Source organism: Xenopus tropicalis, chromosome 10, assembly GCF_000004195.4.
Source record: "Xenopus tropicalis strain Nigerian chromosome 10, UCB_Xtro_10.0, whole genome shotgun sequence".
Taxonomy (NCBI): domain Eukaryota; kingdom Metazoa; phylum Chordata; class Amphibia; order Anura; family Pipidae; genus Xenopus; species Xenopus tropicalis.
Window position 1 is genome coordinate 49,661,480 of NC_030686.2, and position 19,773 is coordinate 49,681,252.

The following is a 19,773-nucleotide window of genomic DNA, read 5'->3' on the forward strand; positions in this document are numbered from 1 at the left end:
CCGTTGGGCGGGGACGAGAAGGGAGACAGGCGGCCGCGCCTTACAATCCAGGTGACGTGTCTGCCCTCCCCCGGGCAGGTGAGACGGGAGGCGGAGTCAGAGAACAGGTGCACTGGCGATGTGGAGCCCGTAAGACCCCCTTAAACCCAAGGCGGGACCCACCAAGGAAGGTGAGAGCGTTGCTTGGGATCATGTGATCTGCTGCGATGTCGCTGTGTGTGCAGTGATGCATCTGTCGCAATGATGCATCTGTCTGTGCGCCTTTTGTGCATACAGTGCGCCTGGCAGCCTGCTGCCCATGTATATCCCTGTATGTAGGCATTAATAGGGCACGGCTGGGTACCCCCATATCATAGTGACCCCCTGGGTGGGGCAAACTGTACTGGGGCGGAAAATGCAATGTATTATCTCTATTGGGTCAGTAGGCCCCATTGCCTATGTGTATATAGAATATGGCTTCAGTCACTGGTTACTTGAGTGGTTCTGCGTCCTTTAGAACACCATTAATCTATAGGAGCCACTTGTGCCCCCTGCAGTGCAAATATCCCTCCTGGCTGCTTTTAGTAAATAACCCCCTCAGTCTATTTGTATGTCTGTCTCGGAAACCTCCCTCATTGATTAACCCTTAAACTGCACATTCTACAGCACACAAAGGGTTAAGTGTGATTTCCCCGCAGTGACAGGTCTGGTTGCTGTGCGTAGGGACCCAAGCTGCACCCCCAGCTGGTGTAGGGGCTGATATAAGGAGACCCCCCCCCCCCCTGTGTGAACCCCAGTGCATGCACTCTACTTGGCTAGTAGCCAGTTGGCCAAGAGGTTTGTAGCCCAGGGCCACTCCGTACTGGTTTCTCTGGTTCCGGAGGCTCTGGGCAGATACAATCAGTTCTGATTAGGGGAGACGCTGGGCATTATTTCTGTTGGGAAAGACCTGCTCAACCTGTATTGGCCAGAACCAGTCCTGACATCAGAGGCGCTGGTTTAACCCTCGCACACCCGGGGGAGCCATCGGTCAGGGCTAAACAGCAGCGGCTAGTATTGGTCGGGTAATGCTGCTTCTACATAATGACACAATCACTGGGGGGCAGCCATGTTGTTATGGCCCCCCAGCAATTCTAGGCACTTGTGGTTACTAGAGAGCTGGACTTGGGTACTTTTCTATTCAGTGCTGGGCCACATTAGAAGGGTTACTGGGTTGCCCAGGTTGGGGTATAAGTACCAGTTGGTTACTAGGTTGCCCAGGTTGGGGTATAAGTACCAGTTGGTTACTAGGTTGCCCAGGTTGGGGTATAAGCACTACTTGGTTACTAGGTTGCCCAGGTTGGGGTATAAGTACCAGTTGGTTACTAGGTTGCCCAGGTTGGGGTATAAGTACCAGTTGGTTACTGGGTTGCCCAGGTTGGGGTATAAGCACTACTTGGTTACTAGGTTGCCCAGGTTGGGGTATAAGTACCAGTTGGTTACTAGGTTGCCCAGGTTGGGGTATAAGCACTACTTGGTTACTAGGTTGCCCAGGTTGGGGTATAAGTACTAGTTGGTTACTGGGTTGCCCAGGTTGGGGTATAAGTACTAGTTGGTTGCTAGGCTTCCCAGTTTGGGGTATAAATGATAGTTGGTTACTGGGTTGCCCAGGTTTGGGGTATAAGTATTAGTTGGTTACTGGGTTGCCCAGGTTGGGGTATAAGTATTAGTTGGTTGCTAGGCTTCCCAGTTTGGGGTATAAATGATAGTTGGTTACTGGGTTGCCCAGGTTTGGGGTATAAGTATTAGTTGGTTACTGGGTTGCCCAGGTTGGGGTATAAGTATTAGTTGGTCACTAGGTTGCCCAGGTTGGGGTATAAGTACTAGTTGGTTACTAGGTTGCCCAGGTTGGGGTATAAGTATTAGTTGGTCACTAGGTTGCCCAGGTTGGGGATAAATATTAGTTGGTTACTAGGTTGCCCAGGTTGGGGTATAAGTACCAGTTGGTTACTAGGTTGCCCAGGTTGGGGTATAAGTACCAGTTGGTTACTGGGTTGCCCAGGTTGGGGTATAAGTACCAGTTGGTTACTAGGTTGCCCAGGTTGGGGTATAAGTACCAGTTGGTTACTAGGTTGCCCAGGTGGGGGTATAAGTACTAGTTGGTTACTGGGTTGCCCCCAGCAATTCTAGGCACTTGTGGTTACTAGAGCGTTGGCCTTGGTTACTTTTCTATTCAGTGCTGGGCCACATTAGAAGGGTGCCCTATGCAGGCTGGTGTGATTGCCCCCCCCCCGTGTGTGGTGACAAGTAAACCCCCCCATCAAAAACCAGCCCTCGCTCAGCTTCCACCGATCCTCCTGATCCGTCACAGATTTTCCTCCCCCAGGGCCCAAACTAGGGGTCATTATAACATTACTATATATTATCGTTTATTTTTCTTTTAATCTATATCTGAATCTCTTTCCAGTTTGGAACTACTATCTGGTAGCTATGGTTTTTTTCCCCATAGCAACCATGTATTTGTTCTAAAGATAGCTGGAAGAAAGCATAGGAGAGGGTTGCTCAGATAAGATAAATCTGGGGGAATCCACAGCCCAAATGCTTTTTATTTTGTGACAAGGACCCCCCCCCCGAGATTTCATTCACACTGATTTCATCCAATAAAAACAAAGTCGGTGGGGATACTGCAGGGAATCTTCCCTTTATATTGCAATCAATAAATATATATATATACAAGATTATCACAAGATTTGCTAAGCAGTGTGGCAGCGCTGCCTTATTACCGTACCAGGAAGTTATGTCCTGCGCAGTCATGTGAGCCCAGGCCCCGCCCACACTGAGGCATCTCCGACAAGTGCTGTGTTTGCTTTGCCATCGGCGTGCTTTCTATACGAACACAAGTTAATGTTAACTCTTCAACAGCTCCGTGTGGGTTCAAATATTTCATAATTATATGTAAAAAGAAAATAGGGGTGGGGTGTTTTTTTTTTAAAGTGCCACCATACAGGTTAATGGGGCTGTTCACCTTAGAGTTAACTTTTAGTATGATGTAGAGAGTAATAATCTGTGACAATTTGCAATTGGTCTTCATTTCCTATTATTTGAAGTTATTTTTAATTATTTCAATAATTTATAAAAGCTATCTGGTTGCCAGGGTCCAAATTACCTTAGCAACCAGGGAGTTATTTGAGTGAGAGACTGGTATATGAATAGGGGAGGGGCTGAATAGAAAGATAAGGAATAAAAAGTAACAATAACAATAAAACTGGAGCCTCACAGAGCAATAGGGTTTGGCTGCCGGGGTCAGTGACCCCCATTTGAAAGCTGCAAAGAGGCAGAAGAAGAAGGCAAATAATTAAAAACAATAACAAATAAATAATGAAGACCAATTGAAAAGTTGCTTAGAACTGTTCATTCTATAACCCCACCCCCCCTTTAATGAGACCCATAGTGAGTCCCATTATGGGGGGTCTAGCCGGGTATCGGTCATCCAGCCCAGGGGCAACTTCAGGTAAAGTGTTGATGCCCATTAAGGATTGTGATATTGATTACTAATTATATTTTTTTCCTTGGAAGGTTTGGAGGAGCCGCGAGCGCCGAGACATGAGCACCACCAAGCAGTGGGATATCAGCAAGGCCCTGGCCGTCGCCAGTTTGTTCCATTTCTTCCACAATGTGGGGAAGTTCTGCCTGATTCCCTTCCTCACCCTCTACTTCAGGCAGCTGGGCCTGGCAGCGCCCCTAGTGGGCATCGTCATTGGCTTCAAGCACGCGGTGCATCTGCTCTGGGCCCCCCTGTGCTCCTTCCTGGCCAAGAGTCACCGCAAGCGAAGGTTTTTCATCATGGCGTCCCTGCTGCTCTCCGCGGGAGCTGGGGGCGTCTTTGCCTTCTACCCCCCATTGGATAAGAACATTGCGTCCATGTTCTGCAACACCAGCATGCCATGGAAGGAACAGTTCAACCCACCCGTAGGCATCAGTGTTTCTGTCGATGAATATTTCAACACCACCTATGCAGCACCCAGCGACCATCACACCACAGCAGGGGCACCTACTACCCTCAGAGACGGAGAACTGACCACAGATATCTCCATAGACACCACAACAACTTCTCCACTTGACTTGGAGACCTCAGCGCCTCCGTTCTCCAGCTCATCTCCCGCGACCAGCAATAAAACTCTGGAACATCGGACCAGGAAGGTTCCTGGTTCTGGAAAGACCCACAAAGCTAACGGCACCAAAGCCTCAGCCTCTAATAGTAAGCAGAAAAGTCCTCCGAGCCACCGTACCTCCGCCTCTGGAACTCACCCCAATGTTTCCCAGCACCCCTCGGCCAATAGGAGAAAAGTCAGGGACGTTGGCCTTGATTTTGCCGACACCTTCCTTGATCCGGAACACAAAGTCTTCCTGATTGTGTTGGGTTTGGTCATTATCTGGGAACTCATGGCCGCCCCGTTAGAGTGGATAGCCGACGACAGCCTGTATGAATACCTGGATTTTGTGGACGCCACGGACAGACACGGCAAGCTTTGGATCTGGGGGTACCTAGGGGCCAGCATGGGCTCCATCTTCATCGCCTTCCTGGTAGACAACCTCAACTGCTTCGTCATCTTCAACATCCCCAGAGTCTCCTTCCATTTCTTCTGCTACGGCGGCTTCCTGGTCAGCACCTTGTTCCTTAGCGCCCTCTACCCGATTCACGTTTCCAAGAAAACGGAACATTCCAACAAAACCGTCAAAGCCCTGGGATTCCTTGGCAGCGACGGCCGCATCGTTCTAACTGCCCTCACCGTGTTTCTACTGGGGGCTGTAGGGTCCACCACCCAGAACTTCCTTTTCTGGCAGATGCAGGACGCAGGCAGCGGCGAGTTGTACATGGGACTTTCTGTCGCCGCCGGGCTACTCGCCGAACTTACCCTTTACTTTTTCCGGAACAAGATCCTGAAGGTGTTGACCTTTAAGTGGATGGTGGTTCTGGGGTTACTCAGTCTGGGGGTCCAGGTTTTGTACTATTCCTTCCTGTGGGCTCCCTGGTCGGTTCTGGCCGTTCAGCTGCTCAATGCTTTTAGCAGCGGCGTAATCTGGTGGGCCATTAACTCCCAAGTGGTGGACGTGGCGAGCCCTGGCACGGAGAGATCCCTGCAGCTGGCCCTACGGTGGCTCGCCTACGGCTCTGGCGCCAGCACCGGGAGCTTCGCCAGCGGCTTTGTCATTACCAGATTCAGCCTTGCGGTGCTGTACCAGGCCTGCTGCATCATTTTACTCCTATGGATTGCCGTCTTTCTCTTGGTACAGCCCAAACTGCCCAACATCAAGAAAATAAACTACTCGCGGCTGCTGGCCGCCGACAACAGCGACATGAGCGATTCCGACGAAGAACAGGACCGGGACTGGCTAGTAACTGCCATGAAAGACGAGAATTCCAATAGGAAATGGTAGCCCCTTGGGGAATAACAGGGTGCCGGGGGGGGGCAGAACTTAACCATCGGACTGTGACGTTCCGGAATGTAAATAATGTTATTGTCTTCCAATGGATAAACCATATTTTACTATAATACCTCTTATGATTATTTATATTTATATCAGTGTTACGTGTGGCCCCCGGGTTTCTATGGTTTGTAAATATGTTTTCTCGCAATTATTTCTGGGAGGAAAAAAATGTGTCCAACTGTGATCCAATTGTGTCTCTTACGGCCAAACGCTTGGGAGTAGAACCTTTTTCGTTCCGGTGTGCCATGTTTATTAAATAAGATTGAACCCATTTGTGACCTGTGCTGAAACCAGTGTCCCCAGCAGATCCCCAGGTACAGAGCTCTGATTCTCTGTACTTCCTGCTCCTGGGCTGCTCTCTTTCCCATGGTCAGGCAGGAACCCCCCCTGGGTAAGTGAATCCAATCTCCCCCCAGTACTTACCCAGGTACAGAGCTCTGATTCTCTGTACTTCCTGCTCCTGGGCTGCTCTCTTTCCCATGGTCAGACATGAACCCCCCCTGGGTAAGTGAATCCAATCTCCCCCCAGTACTTACCCAGGTACAGAGCTCTGATTCTCTGTACTTCCTGCTCCTGGGCTGCTCTCTTTCCCATGGTCAGACAGGAACCCCCCCTGGGTAAGTGAATCCAATCTCCCCCCAGTACTTACCCAGGTACAGAGCTCTGATTCTCTGTACTTCCTGCTCCTGGGCTGCTCTCTTTCCCATGGTCAGGCAGGAACCTCCCCCTGGGTAAGTGAATCCAATCTCCCCCCAGTACTTACCCAGGTACAGAGCTCTGATTCTCTGTACTTCCTGCTCCTGGGCTGCTCTCTTTCCCATGGTCAGGCAGGAACCCCCCCCCCTGGGTAAGTGAATCCAATCTCCCCCCAGTACTTACCCAGGTACAGAGCTCTGATTCTCTGTACTTCCTGCTCCTGGGCTGCTCTCTTTCCCATGGTCAGGCAGGAACCCCCCCCCTGGGTAAGTGAATCCAATCTCCCCCCAGTACTTACCCAGGTACAGAGCTCTGATTCTCTGTACTTCCTGCTCCTGGGCTGCTCTCTTTCCCATGGTCAGACAGGAACCTCCCCCTGGGTAAGTGAATCCAATCTCCCCCAGTACTTACCCAGGTACAGAGCTCTGATTCTCTGTACTTCCTGCTCCTGGGCTGCTCTCTTTCCCATGGTCAGGCAGGAACCTCCCCCTGGGTAAGTGAATCCAATCTCCCCCCAGTACTTACCCAGGTACAGAGCTCTGATTCTCTGTACTTCCTGCTCCTGGGCTGCTCTCTTTCCCATGGTCAGGCAGGAACCCCCCCCTGGGTAAGTGAATCCAATCTCCCCCCAGTACTTACCCAGGTACAGAGCTCTGATTCTCTGTACTTCCTGCTCCTGGGCTGCTCTCTTTCCCATGGTCAGGCAGGAACCCCCCCCCTGGGTAAGTGAATCCAATCTCCCCCCAGTACTTACCCAGGTACAGAGCTCTGATTCTCTGTACTTCCTGCTCCTGGGCTGCTCTCTTTCCCATGGTCAGACAGGAACCTCCCCCTGGGTAAGTGAATCCAATCTCCCCCAGTACTTACCCAGGTACAGAGCTCTGATTCTCTGTACTTCCTGCTCCTGGGCTGCTCTCTTTCCCATGGTCAGACAGGAAACTCCCCCTGGGTAAGTGAATCCAATCTCCCCCAGTACTTACCCAGGTACAGAGCTCTGATTCTCTGTACTTCCTGCTCCTGGGCTGCTCTCTTTCCCATGGTCAGACAGGAACCTCCCCCTGGGTAAGTGAATCCAATCTCCCCCAGTACTTACCCAGGTACAGAGCTCTGATTCTCTGTACTTCCTGCTCCTGGGCTGCTCTCTTTCCCATGGTCATGCAGGAACCTCCCCCTGGGTAAGTGAATCCAATCTCCCCCCAGTACTTACCCAGGTACAGAGCTCTGATTCTCTGTACTTCCTGCTCCTGGGCTGCTCTCTTTCCCATGGTCAGGCAGGAACCTCCCCCCCCTGGGTAAGTGAATCCAATCTCCCCCCAGTACTTACCCAGGTACAGAGCTCTGATTCTCTGTACTTCCTGCTCCTGGGCTGCTCTCTTTCCCATGGTCAGGCAGGAGCCTCCCCCTGGGTAAGTGAATCCAATCTCCCCCCAGTACTTACCCAGGTACAGAGCTCTGATTCTCTGTACTTCCTGCTCCTGGGCTGCTCTCTTTCCCATGGTCAGGCAGGAACCTCCCCCTGGGTAAGTGAATCCAATCTCCCCCCAGTACTTACCCAGGTACAGAGCTCTGATTCTCTGTACTTCCTGCTCCTGGGCTGCTCTCTTTCCCATGGTCAGGCAGGAACCCCCCCCCCCTGGGTAAGTGAATCCAATCTCCCCCCAGTACTTACCCAGGTCAAATGAAGAAACCAGTCAGATGTTGGTCTATATACAAGGCTATGGGAGGAGAGGTCACTACACTTTCATTTGTGTCCCTTTGTGTAAGAAATATATTAAAAGGTGACTGTATAATACAAATATGCTACAGTCCCAGCTGGCAGTTTCAGCTTTACATAAGTTGCCATTGTGCCAGGTTCCCCGACCCCCAATCTACTTTCTCACTTCTACTGGTTTGTAAACCCATTTAAAGCAACAGGATGGTTTGGTTTTCCATCACAAATTTATATAGTCACGATCAGTGGCATAACTATATACCAGATCCCCCCCTCCTACCTTAAATATAGGGACGTAGTAGGGGGAAGGAAGAGGAGGGACTGGTCACCCCGGGGCCCCCTCAAAATTTTCTGCAGGGGGGCCCCGCGCGACCAAGTTATTATTTCTGCCAATAAATTAATTGTATAAAATCCAAATTCTGTCTTTGCGGATGAGCATAGGGTTTGCCCCTGCCCTGCCTCATTGGGTTTAGGGCGGGTATTTGGCACAGACCGACTACATGGAGTAGTAACTACAGCTGAGTAGCGTGTGTGTAGCTGCTGTATCAGACTGATGTGTAGCTGCTGTATCAGACTGATGTGTAGCTGCTGTATCAGACTGATGTGTAGCTGCTGTATCAGACTAGGGGTACAGGAACCCTTTGCCCTATGGATCCCCAGGGCTGCCTGCAGTACCGCACACTGGGTATGGGGGCAATGTAACTCTGTAATGGGCTATTACTGGCCTGGCTCTGTAAGTCCTATGCAGAAAGTCAGAAGAAGATGGGAATGCGGCCATACAGCTGGGTCACATGGGAATAAACCTGATCCTACTTCCTGCTCCTGGGCTGCTCTCTTTCCCATGGTCAGGCTGGAACCTCCCCCTGGGTAAGTGAATCCAATCTCCCCCCAGTACTTACCCAGGTACAGAGCTCTGATTCTCTGTACTTCCTGCTCCTGGGCTGCTCTCTTTCCCATGGTCAGGCAGGAACCTCCCCCTGGGTAAGTGAATCCAATCTCCCCCAGTACTTACCCAGGTACAGAGCTCTGATTCTCTGTACTTCCTGCTCCTGGGCTGCTCTCTTTCCCATGGTCAGGCAGGAACCTCCCCCTGGGTAAGTGAATCCAATCTCCCCCCAGTACTTACCCAGGTACAGAGCTCTGATTCTCTGTACTTCCTGCTCCTGGGCTGCTCTCTTTCCCATGGTCAGACAGGAACCTCCCCCTGGGTAAGTGAATCCAATCTCCCCCCAGTACTTACCCAGGTACAGAGCTCTGATTCTCTGTACTTCCTGCTCCTGGGCTGCTCTCTTTCCCATGGTCAGACAGGAACCTCCCCCTGGGTAAGTGAATCCAATCTCCCCCCAGTACTTACCCAGGTACAGAGTTCTGATTCTCTGTACTTCCTGCTCCTGGGCTGCTCTCTTTCCCATGGTCAGGCAGGAACCTCCCCCTGGGTAAGTGAATCCAATCTCCCCCCAGTACTCTTTCCCCATCATCAAACATATGAGTGTAAGCTCTTGTACAAAAGTACATTGGCTGTAATGAAAGAGGGGACCCCAGTAAAAAGCAACCCATTATATTTATCCCCGAGATTCATAACCAACAGAACATGCAATAAACTGCTCTTTTCTGCATAAATGGCTGCAAGGGAAAGGGTTAATGAGCTGAATGACCCCCCCCCCCCCATTACCACGTTTCTCCATTAGGGGGAGACAGAGAGGCAGAAGCGCAGTCAGACATTGGTCCCTGTGGATGTGGAGCTGCTGATGTGATTTATCTGCGGGTCTGGCAGCAACAGTTTAACCTCCTTCCCTCCCTGCAGCTGCCAATCAGCTGCCTCCCTTCCCGCCAGCGATGCCCCTGCCCCCAGCCTGGCACAGAACCCACCTATAATAACCAGCCTGCCAGCTGCCTGCCAATGGAGAAGGAACGGGCGCCCCCAAAGCAGTATGGATCCCTGGAATCCACCAAGTGGAACCCCACGGCGTCAGCTACAGGTACCGACTCCTGACTCTATAGGGAGAGGGGGGATTAGTAACCAGCAAAGAGGGTCCCACTTACATCTCATATCTGCAGACAACATTCAAGTCATTTATCAACACTGGGCAAAATTGCCCACGAGCAGTAACCCGTGGCAACCAATCAGATTGTTGCACTCCTTGTTCTACCTGCAGCTGACTGAATAAAAGCAAATCGCTGATTGGTTGCTGTGGGTTGCTGCCCAGGGGCAAATTTGCCCAGTGTTAATAAATGAGCCCAAATAGCTCAGCCATGCATGCCCTACTGCTGCTGATTTTGGGGGGAAATGCAGGATTTTACACAGGGGTGGGAATCTGCTCCTACATTTTGGCAGGGCTTAGTTACCCTTTAGATAGATATATGTAGACCACCAGATATATATAGCAGCTCTGTTAGAACAAACGCACTGCTCCTCTTCAGCAGGTGTTAAACTACAAATCCCAGAATCCCCTGCCAGTGAGAGGGATTGTTTTAGGGAGCAGGACCCCACATCAGATTGGGGGGTTCATTAAGCAGAACAGAGAGTGTTTTGCATGGGGTATGGGTTAACTTTCAGTATGTTACAGAATGGCCTATCCCTAGCAACTTTGCAATTGGTCTTCATTATTTATTTTTTATAGTTTTTTAATAATTTGCCTTTTTCTTCTAACTCTTTGCAGCTTTCAAATGGGGGTCACTGACCCCGGCAACCAAAACCTATTGCTCTGTGAGGCTCCAGTTTTATTGTTATTGTTACTTTTTATTCCTTATTTATTCCTTATTCCTCCCCTATTCATATTCCCATCTCTCGTTTAAACTACTGCCTGGTTGCTAGGGTAAATAAGTCCCTAGCAACCATATAGATGCTAAAATACCAAATGAAGAGCAAAAAGCTAAATAACTGAAAAACTTTAAAAAAATGAAGACCAATTACAAATTGTCTCAGAATATCAATGTCTATATCATATTAAAAGCAGCAGCTGTTTGGCTGTTACTAGTCTCTGCACTGCTGGCTCTGACTCCTGATACAATGCTGATGAAGAGTAGAACCTCTTCATTGTTTCAAGAGTCGGAACTAGGGATGAACAAACACTGCTTTCAGGACTAATTAAAGTTAATAATGAAAGGAGATTAGAATTATATTTTCTTATGCGAAAAAATACAGTCCTTGGGTGAGGTTTCCCTTTAACTGTCACCTCTCCCTTTTATCAGTTTGACCGACGCATTTCACTTTACTGCATTGTTGCAATACAATTGTGACTCCAACTTTGCTGTTAAGGTGAAGACGTTATCTCAATGGCCGATTCCACAACCACCATTGACGACATCGAGGGCGAGCTGTTCAAGATCGAGAGGATTCGGGAGATCCTAGTGAGGAGAGAGTCGGAACTCCGATACATGTGAGCATTTTGCTGGAGAGCATTATGGGAGTTGTATCAGGAGTCAGAACCAGCAGTGCAGAGAAGGGAAAGGGACAGACACAGTGACAGTTACACATAACTATAAACCCAGTGAGAATGAGGGATGAATGGGTATTGGGGAGTTGTATCAGGAGTCAGAACCAGCAGTGCAGGGAAGGGAAAGGGACAGACACAGTGACAGTTACACATAACTATAAACCCAGTGAGAATGAGTAATGAATGGGTATTGGGGAGTTGTATCAGGAGTCAGAACCAGCAGTGCAGGGAAGGGAAAGGGACAGACACAGTGACAGTTACACATAACTATAAACCCAGTGAGAATGAGGAATGAATGGATATTGGGGAGTTGTATCAGGAGTCAGAACCAGCAGTGCAGGGAAGGGAAAGGGACAGACACAGTGACAGTTACACATAACTATAAACCCAGTGAGAATGAGGAATGAATGGGTATTGGGGAGTTGTATCAGGAGTCAGAACCAGCAGTGCAGGGAAGGGAAAGGGACAGACACAGTGACAGTTACACATAACTATAAACCCAGTGAGAATGAGGGATGAATGGATATTGGGGAGTTGTATCAGGAGTCAGAACCAGCAGTGCAGGGAAGGGAAAGGGACAGACACAGTGACAGTTACACATAACTATAAACCCAGTGAGAATGAGGAATGAATGGGTATTGGGGAGTTGTATCAGGAGTCAGAACCAGCAGTGAAGGGAAAGGGACAGACACAGTGACAGTTACACATAACTATAAACCCAGTGAGAATGAGGGATGAATGGATATTGGGGAGTTGTATCAGGAGTCAGAACCAGCAGTGAAGGGAAAGGGACAGACACAGTGACAGTTACACATAACTATAAACCCAGTGAGAATGAGGAATGAATGGGTATTGGGGAGTTGTATCAGGAGTCAGAACCAGCAGTGCAGAGAAGGGAAAGGGACAGACACAGTGACAGTTACACATAACTATAAACCCAGTGAGAATGAGGAATGAATGGGTATTGGGGAGTTGTATCAGGAGTCAGAACCAGCAGTGCAGAGAAGGGAAAGGGACAGACACAGTGACAGTTACACATAACTATAAACCCAGTGAGAATGAGGGATGAATGGGTATTGGGGAGTTGTATCAGGAGTCAGAACCAGCAGTGCAGGGAAGGGAAAGGGACAGACACAGTGACAGTTACACATAACTATAAACCCAGTGAGAATGAGTAATGAATGGGTATTGGGGAGTTGTATCAGGAGTCAGAACCAGCAGTGCAGGGAAGGGAAAGGGACAGACACAGTGACAGTTACACATAACTATAAACCCAGTGAGAATGAGTAATGAATGGGTATTGGGGAGTTGTATCAGGAGTCAGAACCAGCAGTGCAGGGAAGGGAAAGGGACAGACACAGTGACAGTTACACATAACTATAAACCCAGTGAGAATGAGGAATGAATGGGTATTGGGGAGTTGTATCAGGAGTCAGAACCAGCAGTGCAGGGAAGGGAAAGGGACAGACACAGTGACAGTTACACATAACTATAAACCCAGTGAGAATGAGGGATGAATGGATATTGGGGAGTTGTATCAGGAGTCAGAACCAGCAGTGCAGGGAAGGGAAAGGGACAGACACAGTGACAGTTACACATAACTATAAACCCAGTGAGAATGAGGGATGAATGGGTATTGGGGAGTTGTATCAGGAGTCAGAACCAGCAGTGCAGGGAAGGGAAAGGGACAGACACAGTGACAGTTACACATAACTATAAACCCAGTGAGAATGAGGAATGAATGGATATTGGGGAGTTGTATCAGGAGTCAGAACCAGCAGTGCAGGGAAGGGAAAGGGACAGACACAGTGACAGTTACACATAACTATAAACCCAGTGAGAATGAGGAATGAATGGATATTGGGGAGTTGTATCAGGAGTCAGAACCAGCAGTGCAGGGAAGGGAAAGGGACAGACACAGTGACAGTTACACATAACTATAAACCCAGTGAGAATGAGGAATGAATGGGTATTGGGGAGTTGTATCAGGAGTCAGAACCAGCAGTGCAGAGAAGGGAAAGGGACAGACACAGTGACAGTTACACATAACTATAAACCCAGTGAGAATGAGGGATGAATGGGTATTGGGGAGTTGTATCAGGAGTCAGAACCAGCAGTGCAGGGAAGGGAAAGGGACAGACACAGTGACAGTTACACATAACTATAAACCCAGTGAGAATGAGGGATGAATGGATATTGTAGAAAAAAACAGTTTGTAGGTGCAGTTGCCCTTTAAAAAAATAAACAGGGCAGTTAAACAGGGGCTGCTGCAGGTGGGCAGGGACTAAGGGCACAGAATTGGTTAATTCTCCCGGTTGCTGCGTGGGAATGCGTAGGAACGCAGGAGTGAGTCACAGCGACAAGAATGGGGGCTCATACGCACCAGCGTTTCTCCCTGCGCCCCCCCCCCCCCCCCCGCGGCAGCTGCTGCATTCTCCCATGTTCCACTGCAGGGAGCGCAGGAAGAAACGCATTCGTCCCTATGGGGCTGTACTCACACAGGCGCATGTAATCACTGAATGCAGGAAGAAACGCATTCGTCCCTATGGGGCTGTACTCACACAGGCGCATGTAATCACCGAATGCAGGAAGAAACGCATTCGTCCCTATGGGGCTGTACTCACACAGGCACATGCAATCGCCGAATGCAGGAAGAAACGCATTCGTCCCTATGGGGCTGTACTCACACAGGCGCATGTAATCACTGAATGCAGGAAGAAACGCATTCGTCCCTATGGGGCTGTACTCACACAGGCGCATGTAATCGCCGAATGCAGGAAGAAACGCATTCGTCCCTATGGGGCTGTACTCACACAGGCGCATGTAATCACCGAATGCAGGAAGAAATGCATTTGTCCCTATGGGGCTGTACTCACACAGGCGCATGTAATCGCCGAATGCAGGAAGAAACGCATTCGTCCCTATGGGGCTGTACTCACACAGGCGCATGTAATCACTGAATGCAGGAAGAAACGCATTCGTCCCTATGGGGCTGTACTCACACAGGCGCATGTAATCACTGAATGCAGGAAGAAACGCATTCGTCCCTATGGGGCTGTACTCACACAGGCGCATGTAATCACTGAATGCAGGAAGAAATGCATTTGTCCCTATGGGGCTGTACTCACACAGGCGCATGTAATCACTGAATGCAGGAAGAAATGCATTTGTCCCTATGGGGCTGTACTCACACAGGCGCATGTAATCGCCGAATGCAGGAAGAAACGCATTCGTCCCTATGGGGCTGTACTCACACAGGCGCATGTAATCGCTGAATGCAGGAAGAAACGCATTCGTCCCTATGGGGCTGTACTCACAAAGGCGCATGTAATCACTGAATGCAGGAAGAAACGCATTCGTCCCTATGGGGCTGTACTCACAAAGGCGCATGTAATCACTGAATGCAGGAAGAAACGCATTCGTCCCTATGGGGCTGTACTCACACAGGCGCATGTAATCGCCGAATGCAGGAAGAAACGCATTCGTCCCTATGGGGCTGTACTCACACAGGCGCATGTAATCACTGAATGCAGGAAGAAACGCATTCGTCCCTATGGGGCTGTACTCACACAGGCGCATGTAATCACTGAATGCAGGAAGAAACGCATTCGTCCCTATGGGGCTGTACTCACACAGGCGCATGTAATCACTGAATGCAGGAAGAAACGCATTCATCCCTATGGGGCTGTACTCACACAGGCGCATGTAATCACTGAATGCAGGAAGAAACGCATTCATCCCTATGGGGCTGTACTCACACAGGCGCATGTAATCACTGAATGCAGGTAGAAACGCTGGTAAAAGCCGCCCCCCCCCACTCTCTGCGGGTGCCTAGCAACCAGCCAGGGCATAGGGTAACGAGGAGCAGCTGGGGTGAATAATGGGGAAGCTCACACCTTGTTAGCGCCTCCCTAACGAGCCCAGGTGTTTGCCAGGAAATCGTGTTTCATTACAGGGGGATACGATGAACTAAGTCAGCTCAGTACTACAAATCCCACAATCCTCAGCTCACTGTTTCAATACAACTTGCACTATAATCACTGTAAGTTACAGACACAACCTACCAGTGGCGCAAGAGCTTGCAATCGATATTTACATGCAGGAATGACTGATCCAGAGCATTTTCTTATTAATATTTTGGGCAGGTTGGACGATTTCCAGTTGTGTAAAGAGATTACCTGCCTGAAGAAAGAGTTACAGGCCCTGGTTTCTATTCCAGGTGAGTAATGGGAACACAGCAGGTCTCTGGGCTCCCCCTACAGGCAGGGATGCAGATTGCAGGCTCACTCCTGTACTGCAGGGAATGGGGCTGAACAAGCGCAATACAAACAGCTGATGTGACTCTATAACAAGGATTTCATATAAAGAGTTCCATTGGCTAATGTGCTAATACGTCAGTCAGTTTATTGGGGGTCAGTGGGGTTTGCCCTAAGTTTAACCCCTTCCCGCCTACCTGCCCCTGCTCTGTGCTGTCATTGCTTATATGGAAGTTACATAAACTTAGGGCCCAATGATGTTGCTGAGGGGCCAAATAACCAGTCAGGATCTTAACTGGGGGGGGGGGGGTCAGTGCAGTTTGTCCCTATAAAGCTTCTCTGTATTGTCTTTTGCTTGAAACTCAAGTTCCGTAAGTTTCTGGGCAAGTGATGTCATTTTCTAGGGATTTTTTTATGGAAGTTACGTACATTGCACACGTTTAATGTAACTTTATAGGGAACTTGTGTAACTTTCTCCACATGATGGGCCCCCAGCTGTATCCCCTCTCCCCTGGCTCCATCCTGCCCTTCTGTCTCCATCTTGCCCTTCTGTCTCCATCTTGCCCTACTGTCTCCATCTTGCCCTACTGTCTCCATCTTGTCCTACTGTCTCCATCTTGTCCTACTGTCTCCATCTTGCCCTACTGTCTCCATCTTGTCCTACTGTCTCCATCTTGCCCTACTGTCTCCATCTTGCCCTACTGTCCCCATCTTGCCCTACTGTCTCCATCTTGCCCTACTGTCTCCATCTTGTCCTACTGTCTCCATCTTGTCCTACTGTCTCCATCTTGCCCTACTGTCTCCATCTTGCCCTACTGTCTCCATCTTGTCCTACTGTCTCCATCTTGCCCTACTGTCCCCATCTTGTCCTACTGTCTCCACCTTGCCCTACTGTCTCCATCTTGTCCTACTGTCTCCATCTTGTCCTACTGTCCCCATCTTGCCCTACTGTCTCCATCTTGCCCTACTGTCTCCATCTTGCCCTACTGTCTCCATCTTGCCCTACTGTCCCCATCTTGCCCTACTGTCTCCATCTTGCCCTACTGTCTCCATCTTGTCCTACTGTCTCCATCTTGCCCTACTGTCTCCATCTTGTCCTACTGTCTCCATCTTGTCCTACTGTCTCCATCTTGCCCTACTGTCTCCATCTTGCCCTACTGTCTCCATCTTGCCCTACTGTCCCCATCTTGCCCTACTGTCTCCATCTTGCCCTACTGTCCCCATCTTGCCCTACTGTCCCCATCTTGCCCTACTGTCTCCATCTTGCCCTACTGTCTCCATCTTGTCCTACTGTCTCCCTCTTGCCCTACTGTCCCCATCTTGCCCTACTGTCCCCATCTTGCCCTGGTGGTACCACAAAGGCATATTCAGCGGCCCCTCATAGGCACAGGGCTCATTACTGCCCCAGAAAGCTATAGAAGGTTATTTATTGGCCCACATATGTGTGACTCCTCCCCCCTCTCTCAGAGAAGGACAAGACGCGGGAAGATCATAGGAAGGAGGAGCAGCTCTTGCAGCGCATTAACAAACTGGTGGAGACACGAGATTTCATGGTGGACGATGTGGAGTTTGAGAGGTTACGGTAAGTGGCTTTCTAACTCCTCCCCCCTTTTATAACTCCTCCCCTAAACAAACTGACATGGTAAGGAAGAGTTCATTCATTAATTAGTCTAATTAAGCCTAATGGGACATGGCACAAACCGCACACAGCATTGTTCCCTGCACAGTCAGACTCACACTACAGGCGGCCTATTGAGCGTAGGAGCTGCCATGTCGCTGTGTTTAATGGACGATTCTGTCATTGTCCCCCAGGGAGAGGGAAGAGGATAAGGAGATGGAGGAATTTCTACAGAGCAAATTATCCAAAAGCTTTCTGAAGAAGGCAGGTGAGTCGGAAACTGATTGGCTAACAGATAAGTCGGCCCGTCCCCACGGGGGGGCTCATTCACCCGTCCTGTTACCTGGCAACACACGCCCGTCATCAAAACTATTTTTATTATGAAAATATATGTAAATGTTGATCTAATCTTTCTCAGTCTTCAGAAAGGAGAAGCCAATGGCAGCTCCCTCCCGACAAAGCTCCGCGCCATTGGTCAGCAGGACGGGTCTGACGCTGCTAAAGGACTGCTGCGGATTCACCTGCTCTGTGATGTAAGGAAGGAAGCCAATATGGCCGCACTGGCGCCCTGGATTCTGATTGGCTGGCGCGGGGGCACGTCTCCCAGCGACCATTCTGTGCTTCCCTGGCACAAGTGCCACTGGGCACAGCCGGGCAGTCTCACCAGATTCACACGTCGCACCAAGAAAGACTTCTCTATAGCAGCGGCACCTCAGCCAGCGTTGCTGAACTATAACTCACACATCCCGCCTGAACTTTCTGTTACAGACAGATGGACAGACAGACTGCTGGGAAATTTCATCTCCATGTCAGCGTTCTATACTATATTGGTGTGTTGCTCGTATAGATCTTGTCCCTTCCTGCCTTAATTCAGTGTATTATGTGTAGTAGTTTGTAATGGGGCGAAAGGGGGTACAAACCCAGAATTATTAAATTATTGCCCAATGAAAGATAAATATCATTCTAAGCAGCTTTCTGGTGTTCATTAACTTCTCAGTCTCACTGGGATGAAGGTATTGGTAAGTACCATTGTCATTAGGTTAAAGGTATTGGTCAATATCATAGTCATTGGGTTGAAGTTATTGGTCAATACCATTGTCATTAGGTTAAAGGTATTGGTCAATATCATAGTCATTGGGTTGAAGTTATTGGTCAATACCATAGTCATTAGGTTGAAGGTATTGGTCAATATCATAGTCATTGGGTTGAAGTTATTGGTCAATACCATTGTCATTAGGTTAAAGGTATTGGTCAATATCATAGTCATTGGGTTGAAGTTATTGGTCAATACCATAGTCATTGGGTTGAAGTTATTGGTCAATACCATTGTCATTAGGTTAAAGGTATTGGTCAATATCATAGTCATTGGGTTGAAGTTATTGGTCAATACCATAGTCATTGGGTTGAAGTTATTGGTCAATACCATTGTCATTAGGTTAAAGGTATTGGTCAATATCATAGTCATTGGGTTGAATTTATTGGTCAATACCATAGTCATTAGGTTGAAGGTATTGGTCAATACCATAGTCATTAGGTTGAAGGTATTGGTCAATATCATAGTCAATGGGTTGAAGTTATTGGTAAATACCATAGTCATTGGGTTGAAGGTATTGGTAAATACCATAGTCATTAGGTTGAAGTTATTGGTCAATATCATAGTCATTAGGTTGAAGGTATTGGTAAATACCATAGTCATTAGGTTGAAGGTATTGGTCAATATCATAGTTATTAGGTTGAAGGTATTGGTCAATATCATAGTCAATGGGTTGAAGTTATTGGTAAATACCATAGTCATTGGGTTGAAGGTATTGGTAAATACCATAGTCATTAGGTTGAAGGTATTGGTCAATATCATAGTCATTAGGTTGAAGTTATTGGTCAATATCATAGTCATTAGGTTGAAGGTATTGGTAAATACCATAGTCATTAGGTTGAAGTTATTGGTCAATACCATAGTCATTAGGTTGAAGGTATTGGTCAATACCATAGTCATTGGGTTGAAGTTATTGGTCAATACCATAGTCATTGGGTTGAAGTTATTGGTAAATACCATAGTCATTGGGTTGAAGGTATTGGTCAATACCATAGTCATTGGGTTGAAGGTATTGGTCAATACCATAGTCATTGGGTTCAAGGTATTGGTAAATACCATAGTCATTGGGTTGAAGGTATTGGTAAATACCATAGTCATTGGGTTGAAGTTATTGGTAAATACAATTCTTATTGGGTTGAAGTTGGTAAGTACCATTGTCATTAGGTTAAAGGTACTGGTCAATATCATAGTCATTGGGTTTAAATTATTGGTAAAAAACCATTGAGATTGAGTTGACATTATTGGTAAATACTATTGCTGCTGACTGTACTGTGGATGTTCTTGGTCTAGAAATTCACTAAGGACCTCAGGGGACTTTCAGAAGATGGCGGCACGGTGCTGGAAGAAATGTATCACCGGCCTAGGGTTTAATACATCACCTAATAGATTGGTAGCCACCCGTGATTACACTTTCCTTGTCCTATAAACACAGTGGGAATGAGGAATAAATGTTTATTGGGAAGTTGCTTAGAATTCTATTTTCCTCCATTTTACAAATGGGATAATATTCCAAT

The 19,773-nt window shown here is 48.4% G+C and overlaps 2 protein-coding genes across 3 annotated transcripts; both read left to right on the top strand.

Moving 5' to 3' along the window:
* Positions 1–42: 42 nt before the first annotated feature.
* Positions 43–5,719, top strand: mfsd6l (major facilitator superfamily domain containing 6-like). The gene is made up of 2 exons (XM_002936996.5): positions 43–170; positions 3,535–5,719. The coding sequence occupies exon 2, from the start codon at positions 3,562–3,564 to the stop codon at positions 5,395–5,397; it is 1,836 nt and encodes a 611-aa protein (XP_002937042.2). The 5' UTR covers positions 43–170; positions 3,535–3,561; the 3' UTR covers positions 5,398–5,719.
* Positions 5,720–9,553: 3,834 nt separating this feature from the next.
* Positions 9,554–18,133, top strand: bmerb1l (bMERB domain containing 1-like). 2 transcript variants are annotated; one of them, XM_004919651.4, is made up of 6 exons: positions 9,554–9,834; positions 11,115–11,235; positions 15,438–15,511; positions 17,016–17,130; positions 17,361–17,434; positions 17,592–18,133. In XM_004919651.4, the coding sequence occupies exons 1-6, from the start codon at positions 9,756–9,758 to the stop codon at positions 17,657–17,659; spliced, it is 531 nt and encodes a 176-aa protein (XP_004919708.3). In that variant the 5' UTR covers positions 9,554–9,755; the 3' UTR covers positions 17,660–18,133. The 2 variants fall into 2 exon arrangements, with proteins under 2 accessions (XP_004919708.3, XP_002937041.3); XM_002936995.5 differs by having other exon boundaries at positions 9,555–9,834; positions 17,585–18,133.
* Positions 18,134–19,773: the final 1,640 nt, after the last annotated feature.

Excerpts from the sequence above, each read along its gene's own strand:
- bmerb1l (XM_002936995.5), top strand. The coding sequence starts at position 9,756 with ATGGAGAAGGAACGGGCGCCCCCAAAGCAGTATGGATCCCTGGAATCC. Across the intron at positions 17,131-17,360 it reads GTGGAGTTTGAGAGGTTACG|GGAGAGGGAAGAGGATAAGG; the intron begins GTAAGTGGCTTT and ends ATTGTCCCCCAG. Across the intron at positions 17,435-17,584 it reads AAGCTTTCTGAAGAAGGCAG|TCTTCAGAAAGGAGAAGCCA; the intron begins GTGAGTCGGAAA and ends AATCTTTCTCAG.
- mfsd6l (XM_002936996.5), top strand. The coding sequence starts at position 3,562 with ATGAGCACCACCAAGCAGTGGGATATCAGCAAGGCCCTGGCCGTCGCC.